The sequence below is a fragment of the Cucurbita pepo genome, chromosome 9 (genome assembly GCF_057944985.1).
Source record: "Cucurbita pepo subsp. pepo isolate OVF chromosome 9, ASM5794498v1, whole genome shotgun sequence".
Lineage (NCBI taxonomy): Eukaryota > Viridiplantae > Streptophyta > Magnoliopsida > Cucurbitales > Cucurbitaceae > Cucurbita > Cucurbita pepo.
Genome location: NC_141806.1, coordinates 146094 through 155258, shown reverse-complemented (window position 1 = coordinate 155258; position 9165 = coordinate 146094). Strand labels below are relative to the sequence as shown.

The window sequence follows — 9165 nt, the reverse complement described above, 5'->3', positions numbered from 1 at the left end:
TAGTGAGAGGTTTTAGTTTTCACACCCTTATAAATACCCTCCTTTGGGACCCAATGTCCTCATTGGAACTTGTTCCTTTCTCCGAGAGATGTGGGACCCTCCCTCCAATCCACTCCCTATCGGGCCAGCGTTCTTGCTGGCACACCGTTTCATGTCCATCCCCTTCGGGGCTCAGTTTTCTCGGCACATCGTCCAATGTCTGGCTCTGATACTATTTATAACGGTCCAAGTCCACTGCTGTCAATGAGTTGGACATTTTCTTTTGGGCTTTCCCTCAGAGTTTTTAAAATGTGTTTGCTAGAAGAACGTTTCCACACCCGTATAAATAATATTTTGTTCTCCTCCGATTTCACAAAATCTATCCTAAGGTCAGGTTAATTGTTTGAACACTCTTTGGTTGAAGATATATTTGACAAAGTAGGCTTAGTTCTATCAGCTGAACAGCACAGCACGCCCATCTCGTACAAACTTAATAAACAAAGAACTTTTATTTCCTATTTTATTCAACGGATAATATATATATATACACAAATGTAGGCAACCATTCTAGTGTACAAAAGATAGTAATACAAATCATAATATGACAAAATACCCTATAGCCTTCTTGGTTTGTGGATCTTATTGAGTGAGATTCAATCTGAACTTTCCACAAACATAAACTCTATGGCTTCTGCTCAACTCTCCCACCTCATCTTCACAACAAGCTTCTCGTGCCTATATTGCTTTTCATTCTTATTTTTCTCATAGAAACAGCATTGAGAGTGAGCTACTGCCCTTGACTTCACTTTCGTCCGTCTTCGCAAACCTTCCACGGATCCTAGGTTGACTGTCTGCAAGAGCCTTCCTACAAGCATACTGAAAACCAGACCATACAATGAAATTTATGAACAACAATTCACCAAGATTAGAAACTGTATATGCAAGAATATGTGTGTAAGATCCCACCGACAACTTGTTGTTGGTAAGGACAACGAAACATTATTTATAAGGGCGTGGAAACTTCTCCCTAGCAGATGTGTTTTAAAAACCTCGAGGGAAATTCCAAAGAGATCAATATCTGCTAGCGGTGGGCTTGGGGCATTACAAATGGTATCAGAGCCAGGCACCGACGATGTGCCAACGACGAGGCTAAGTCCCGAAGGGAGGTGGACACGAGGGGGTGTGCCAACGAGGAGGCTAGGCCCCAAAAGGAGGTGGATACGAACGGGGTGGATTGGAGGGTCCCATTTCGATTGGAGAAGGGAACGAGTGTCAGCGAGGACATTGGGCAGAAGGAGGGTGGCTTGTAAGATCCCACATCGGTTGGGAAGGAGAACGAAACATTCTTGATAAGGATGTGGAAACCTCTCCTTAGCATACGCGTTTTAAAAACCTTAAGGAAAACCTGAAAGGGAAAGCCCAAAGAAGACAATATCTACCAACGGTGGGTTTGGGCGGGGGATTACATGCATACAGGCCTAGAGTGGGAGTTCCTGAAAGGGCTATGATAAGTTTCTGATAATTTGAAATGAAACGTAACATTCTGTTTTCTTTTTACCTTGATCTTTCTCCCAAAATTCCTCTTTGTCTTCTTGTTCCTGTATCGGTAAAGCTTTTCTAGGCGTTCCTCGTTGATACAATTGCTAAACAAGGGTCGTTGGAAGGAAGAATGGATCATGCCTATCTTGTCATTGCCGAGTGTCTGCAGCCCAAAAAAAACAAAAAATTAAAGATCTATCAAGTCCAAAGCCTAGAAACAACTGACCATTGTTGTAACATGTCTTACCTTGATATCTCCTTCACTAAATGCTCTCCTCATCCCATAAGCAGAACTGAAATCCATGCCAGGGAAATCTATTAAACTTGGCTTGATGGTAGGTTCTTTCAACAAATCCATTGAGCTTAACCCCCCCGAGCTGGTACTTTTCTGGATCGAGACATCAGGGAGTGGCTTGTTTTCCGGAATTTGATTTTCTTCTGGGTACAGAACTGGAATATCAATGTTCAGGGCTTCAGGCAGTGGTCTTTCTAATGCAGCTTTTTCCAAGAGATCCTTTTCACACTCATAATATACCTCATTTAGCAGCTGGTCATTTTGAAGCGATTGAAAGTCTGCAACTTTTAGTCCTTCAGGAGAGATGACTTCTTCAGCACAAGACATCATTGAAATGGCTGCCATCACAGGATCAAGACCTATGAAAGTGTCTTCAACAAATGGTTGTGGTTGTGGGGCTTCAAACAGATCTCCCTCCCCACCCATGTCATATTCACAGATTGTGGATATCTGCATTATATTTGAAACATGCTCATAAATTTAAGCTATGGCGATGCAACCAAAAAAGTATCAGAAACCAATGTATTTGAAAGTCAGTTTGGTTAAGTTTGAGGCAAAAAGGGAAAGGAAATAGAAGTGATAAGTTAAGCATTTAGGGTAACAATAGGAAAAATGGTTGAGCTAATTGGAGTAGGTTTAAGAGGTGTTGTTAAAGGTCCAAAGGCATCCTCAGTTTCTTTTTTCACAATCAGATTCCGCACTTTTAGCCAGCCAGAGAGGATCCAGAGCGCACTTTTCAGGCTGAATTTCCCTTTTTTCCTTTACTTTCTGTGGAGCGTTATAGTTCCAAATGGAAGTGGTTGCAAAATAACGAAGGTGGAGATTTTGTTCTCTCACAAGCATTTTCACAAACAGTAGGAGAGCAAGTGAAGTCTACCTAACAGAATGAGACAAGAAAAGAAAGAAAAAAAAAGGAATGGAAGAAGGCCTGTAGAACACGAAACCCCAAAACTGAAAAAGAAGAGTTTAAGCCCATTATATTCCTTCCTATTTCTACAAATAATTTTTGACATCCAGCATGAAAAGAAGCACAGCAATATTGTCATTACAAAATGTTTGTTGACGAAAAGAAAAAAGTGATAAAAGAAAGAATTCCTTTATCGGCTTTCTTTTCACATCCATTCCACTGATATCGCCATGTACCACTTACCAACACATGCCTACCAAAATTCCCCTCCATCTTCTTTCCCATTATCCAAATCAACACAAAAATTGCCATGGAACCCAGTTTGCATACAAACTCAGGTTCATTATAAGCTTATATCTTCCCTTGAGCAAAAAGGAGAGAAATTAAAGCTTCAAAGTTGAAAATGAAGAACACCCAATATCGAAATGTGAAATTCTGGAGCAAATCAGCTTCAAACAGTGCAAAGAAAATGCGAAACAGAATAATCCAGAAACAGCAATAAGGAAAAACAGAGAGATGGAGGAAAGTAGTAGTACCATTGGAGAAGAAGATGGCTGGTGGGTTTTGCAAAACTCCTCGAGCTGCTGGACCTGGGAGAAGTTCTGAAAGTGAGGAAAGAAAACCCCAATATCCTCGAACATTTTGAGTGCCCAATGAGACAGAACTCTGTTAAAGTTGAAGAAAATCGCTGCAAATGTTGAGAAGCGAAGCAGAGTAGCAGAAAAACAGAGCAGCCGAAAAGAAGAGAAAGAAAAGGGTGTAAATGGGTTTGTTTTGGAGGTGAGAAACTGAGGAATTTATACTGAGAAGTTAATTTTTGATGACTGAATTTAAAGCACCCATATGATTATGATGTAATCAGGTTTCCCCACAACACATATAACGACAAAACAAAACAAAACAAATAAAATACCTCAATTTTTTAATATTTCTTTTCTTTTTTTTTTTTAATTGAATAAAACTAAAAATGATTTGTATTTGCAATGGTATTTGACGTTTGTATAATTATTTGTTTTTTTTCCCCCATAAAAAGGTCAGACCTCTACCACAACCGACGTTTTACTAATTTATTTTATTAATCCTCAACAATTAATTTTTTTTACATATTTTGTTTGAATTATAATGTATAGATTGGATAATTTAAAATAAAATAAAAAAGATAATTTTCTTGGAAGCAGATGAAGGTGAGTTGTGGACAGCCTAAAGAATATGGGTCCAATAGTAATATATTCACGCGCTAATGTGGAGCGTGGGGATGCTGATCGTCCATTCCCATTTATATGAACGAACCCATTTTCTCTCTATACTTTTTTTTTTTTTTTTTCTTTTTAATTCACTTTCTTCATATTATATAATTTATCCCAATTTCACAATGATTCCCACCATTTTTTTTTTTTTTTTTTGAAAGAATTGAAACTTAGAGTAATAATGTTTTTTTTTTTTTGTGCCTCAATCATAAGAACTTAAAAATTAAGTCATATTTTGTGGAGATAGTCTTTACTCTTGTAGGAGAATGTGAAGGGCGTTGGATGATGGAAGTCCCACGTCGACGTCGGCTAATTTAGGGAATGATCATGGTTTTATAAGTGAGGAATACTGACTCCATTGGTGTGAGGCCTTTTGGGAAAACCCATGAGAGCTTATGCTCAAAGTGGACAATATCATACCATTGTGGAGACTCGTGTTCGTCTAACAGAGGGCATTAGGTATTTAAATATGAATATCAGGAGGAGTTAGGTTCCTTAAAGAAAGGTAGACAAAATGAATAATTTAGGGACATAATCTTTCTAGAAATGGAAAGTTTGGTATAGTTTGATGGTAGGTATAGAGATAATTAGCAGTGAAAAGGTCGTTGGGATGGGCATTTGGGAATATCATGTATTTCTTCTTATAACTCATAAGCATTCAACAACCCCATAAAAGATTTTGATGTCTCCATATTAAAAGAAACAACGTGGACAATATACAAAAGATAGTACATTTCAACTACATTATCACATTTTTTCCTTAAAATTATTTTGGAACCAATTAAAAATGGAATGGATAATTATTGTTTTATAATATGGTTTCAGACATAAGAACCAATAATTAAGATAAGATGTTACTATTTTTTGTGCCATGGAAAAGGCCAAAACAAAAGAAAAGGAAATGCACAAACAAAAATAAAAGGATTTCATCCAGTTGTTTACTCTAAATTAAGTCAATCTTATTTAAGGTGCAAAGTTAAAGAAAGTTTGATTTAGATGGAGAAATTTTATTGTAATATAATGTATTGTAATATAATGTATAGGGGGGTTTAATAGTTTATTGTAGTTAAAAAAAGGTATACAGAGGAAAGGGGAAAATAAAATGTGTATTTAATTGAAGTTTTGCATTTGAGAAAGAAAAAGTAATGTGAAAAGATGGAAGAAACCCTAAAAATACGGCGATACCCACCAAAAGAAAATTGTGGAAAATAAAATAAAATAATAAAGAAAATGAAAAAGTGAAAAAGGGTTAAATCCAAAATGCTTAATAAACAACAAGAAGGAGTGGTGTGAAAAGCTGAAATTCTTTTTTTGGTTTACCCAATACGAAAAAAAGAAATGGAAAACCTTGAAATTCCCATATTCGGAAACCCAATAAAATAAATCAAAACAAATACTACCTCATTCATTTCTTCTAATAAATAAATAAATAAATAAATAAATGGCTCATTTTTTCTTTTATTTGGTTGTTTTTTTTTATAAAAAATGAAATTTTAAATTTTAAATTCAATCCCAAAAGTACTAAAACATTTAGTACTATTGTACGCATGTCCCTAAAATTTGATGTTTTTTTTTTTTTCCTTTTAAATTTTCGAATATGTTCTCTTTTTTTTTTTTTTTAAAAAAAAAAAGAAATTTTGGGCGTAAAAAAGGATTTCCAGAGCCAACATTGGGTGCTGAAAAATTAGTTGGCATTTAGAGGTTGACTTTCACTTAAATAAAAGAAGAATTAATATTCTGTTTAATAAGAATTTTGTTTGGAACTTTTAGATTTTTATTTATCTTTTTGGATAAAATATTTAAATTAAAAACGAGTATTTTTAATTTCGAAGTTTTGGATGGGTTGTGTTCTGATAATAAATAAATAAAAAAGAGGCAATTAATTATTGGGGGAAATAGGGAATGGAGAATTTGTTGTTTTTTTGTTGAAAATATTGAATTAATGAAAGGAAGAAACAGGTGGGATGTGATAGATTCATAGTGCTTGTCTTTTCTTACACCAATTCAATTAATTATATATTACTTTATTTATTTTATTTATTTGTTTTAGAAGTTGACATGGAATAATTAAAAAAAAAAAAAAAAAAAAAAAGTGGTTAGTGGGGTTCATTGTCAAAAACCTCTGTACTGAAGCTGTTGCTGTTGTTCTTGTTCTTGGTTATTAATGGAATAATGTCTGTGATGTGTTTATCTACTTTACACTTAACCAACTCATTTTTCTAATCTTTATCAATTTCTCAAACTTCAATTATTTCCCTTTTTATCCTACCACTTTTTTCAATAATAAAATAACACTAATTTATTATAATTGATTAGAGTTAAACCATGTATTTAACGATAGCATAATAACACAAATGAGTGTTAATCATATTAATATTCCATCAACTATATCTCGTCAAATAATCATTTGTATTTTTTTTTTTATTTCATTTCTTTATGCTAAATACTAACATATTTCCCCAACACTATGCTTTGAGCCCTCCATTTGCAAAAACGACTATACGAAAATAAAATAATAATAATAATAGAAATGAAGTCTAAGTACAATGGTTTGATATTGATATGATATGATTGGGACTTTAAGACGAGAATAAATCAACTTTTTGCTCACTATTTAAGAAAATGTGCGTATCCAAATGCAATTCGCCATAAATCAAGTCCCTAATTTGTATTATTGAGAAATAAACACGTGGGATTTGAGTTAGGAGTTGAAATTAAAAATATGAAAAAACTTATTTAACTTATTTTTATAATTAATTTTGTTTTTAATATGGTTTGTTTTAGGGTAATCATATTAACATAAATATTTTTAATACACAGTTTTTTAAAAAATATTTAATATATATATGTTCACATTTTGAAAATTACAAGTCTTTAGAGGGCACCCTTTCGTTGGATTCACAACAATAATTAGCCTATAAATCTTAACCATCCAACATCACTCTCTCTCTCTCTCTCCACATTTTAGAGACGCAAATTTACATTCAAACTCTCATAGATCAATCAACATTTTGCATTAAATCCTTCATTTTCCATAATAACCAACCTATTCTTTTATTTTTGAACAATTATTAAAAAAAAAAAAATGATTCCTGATGACAAAATTTAATTTGATCCTGAAATTAAAAAATTAATTGAATTTGATTAGGAAACAAACCTACGAACTAACAAAGTTCTATTTAGATGGGCATTTTTGATGTGTCTTCATTTTCATTATTGAAGTGTTTTTCTCGTCTCGATTGACCTATTTAATAGGTCAATTATACATTTTTTTTAACTTTAATAATCTTAAAAGTTGAATGAACGTACCAAATGTACTCTAATCGTTGGTGGTCAGATCTCTGTCCTGTCTAAATCAACTTTTGAGAAGAATAAATTTGGTATAAAAAAACAGGAAAAAGAAAAAAAATAAAGAAATAGGTGGCATTGCAACACAATGGAATGGGGATGAAAAACGTAGTAATTAATTGCCATTTGAAAACGCAACGAAATGTGGCAGCAAAGCAGTGGGTGAAGGTCCTCATGACCAAAATAATATTGGAATTGTGTTCTATGCGGGGACAAGATGGAGCTGTCCTAGAATGGAACAAACTCGTCTCTCTCCCAAACACCTCGATTCATTATTATGCCTCCCACGTGTCAACCATACACACGCTTTCCTCGCTTTTCTAGGAACTAAGATTGCTTCCCTTTATATGTATATACACACATATACGCTACGCTAAATTATATATATATATATATATATATTTTTTTTTTCTATACTGGTATTCTTTTCAATATTACAAATATAAATCATTTAAATTTGTATTTACAATAGAAGCAATGTTAAAAGTTAGCCAAATATTTTTTTTTCAAGTTTAATCCATACAAATATCTTAATTACCACATATTTCTATTTCAAGCATATTTAAAAAAAAAAATTAAAGATAATACTGTAACTTTTTAAATAATATGAATATTTTTTTTGTTAGAATTATTAATGTAATGAAAGGAAGCTTTGAATTGTAGGGAAGAGCAACACTAATATTAATGGAAAGTATGTAATATATTAACCGTTCAATTATTTGTTATTATTATTATTATTATTATTATTATTATTATTTTGTTTTGGAGGTTTGTGAGGATGTGCACATCTTTTGGTGATTGAAATGGATACAAAAAAGAATTAATTGAAATGGATCCTACATAAAGTCCAAAATGGGATTACAGGTTTTATTACAAAATATTTTTATTTTATCCTTATTTCTTCCTTTCTTTGAATTATTAGTCAGATTTTAAAAACATGAAAGTAATCATATTTTATAAATGATGGATCTTATTTTTTGACGGCTATAAAATAAGGTATGGAGGGGGACAATTATTTTATTTTATTTTATTTTATTTCTTACCTTTTCACAAGTAATTTTACTTTATAAACAATTAATTTATATAAAGATTATATTTATTTTAAAAGTTGAGACCAAATAAGTAAACACAAGCAAAAATTATTATAATCATAACATGAAAATGAGACCATGTTTAAATCTTTTCATCCTTTGCACTTAATATTAATAAACCCTTGTTTGTGTTCCAAAAAGTGTAGCATAAGATTCTTTTATATTCTTCTTTTTTTATATACTTCTTTTTAGGTATCGTACGATAAAATGCAACATGCTACTCGTTACTCGATACTGAAGAAGTGTTCTATCACATGCTACATAGTGTCTAGTAATGAATCCTCTAGCGTATTTGTACAAGATTTTGTTATAAAATTTTATTTTAATTTTAAAACAACCATAGTTGGACTGATTTGAATTGTAAAATTAAAAGAAAAAGTAAATGCACTGGCGAAAAAAAACAACTTCTTCAAATGGACAGGAAAAAATATATATTATAGTCACGTAGAAATGTTCGCAGGCCGGATACGCTCCAACTCTGGGCCTCCCGCTGAATAAGATGATGGGCTTAGCCCATTTCTAGCTCGTATTTTTGAATATAAATTATCCGATAAAACTGTAACGAGGATTCAACATCGGGGGTGTAGCTCATATGGTAGAGCGCTCGCTTCGCATGCGAGAGGCACGGGGTTCGATTCCCCGCACCTCCATTTTTTTTTTGGTTTTATTTAAAATTCGAATTTTTGCGGTAAAACGCAACGTTTAACGGAGACTCGTTGACAGGACCGGCATTGACTTTCGTAGTTTGGACCGGACCGA

The 9165-nt window shown here is 33.0% G+C and overlaps 1 protein-coding gene and 1 non-coding gene across 2 annotated transcripts; one reads left to right on the top strand and one right to left on the bottom strand.

Moving 5' to 3' along the window:
* Positions 1 to 473: 473 nt before the first annotated feature.
* On the bottom strand, positions 474 to 3519 carry LOC111801631 (uncharacterized). Its single transcript, XM_023685687.2, has 4 exons — positions 3257 to 3519; positions 1766 to 2263; positions 1538 to 1681; positions 474 to 855 (listed from the first exon to the last, which is right to left on the bottom strand). The coding sequence occupies exons 1-4, from the start codon at positions 3359 to 3361 to the stop codon at positions 742 to 744; spliced, it is 861 nt and encodes a 286-aa protein (XP_023541455.2). The 5' UTR covers positions 3362 to 3519; the 3' UTR covers positions 474 to 741.
* A 5464-nt stretch (positions 3520 to 8983) lies between these two features.
* On the top strand, positions 8984 to 9056 carry TRNAA-CGC (transfer RNA alanine (anticodon CGC)). The gene has a single exon. It is a non-coding gene; the product is annotated as a tRNA-Ala (tRNA).
* The last annotated feature ends 109 nt before the right edge of the window (positions 9057 to 9165 follow it).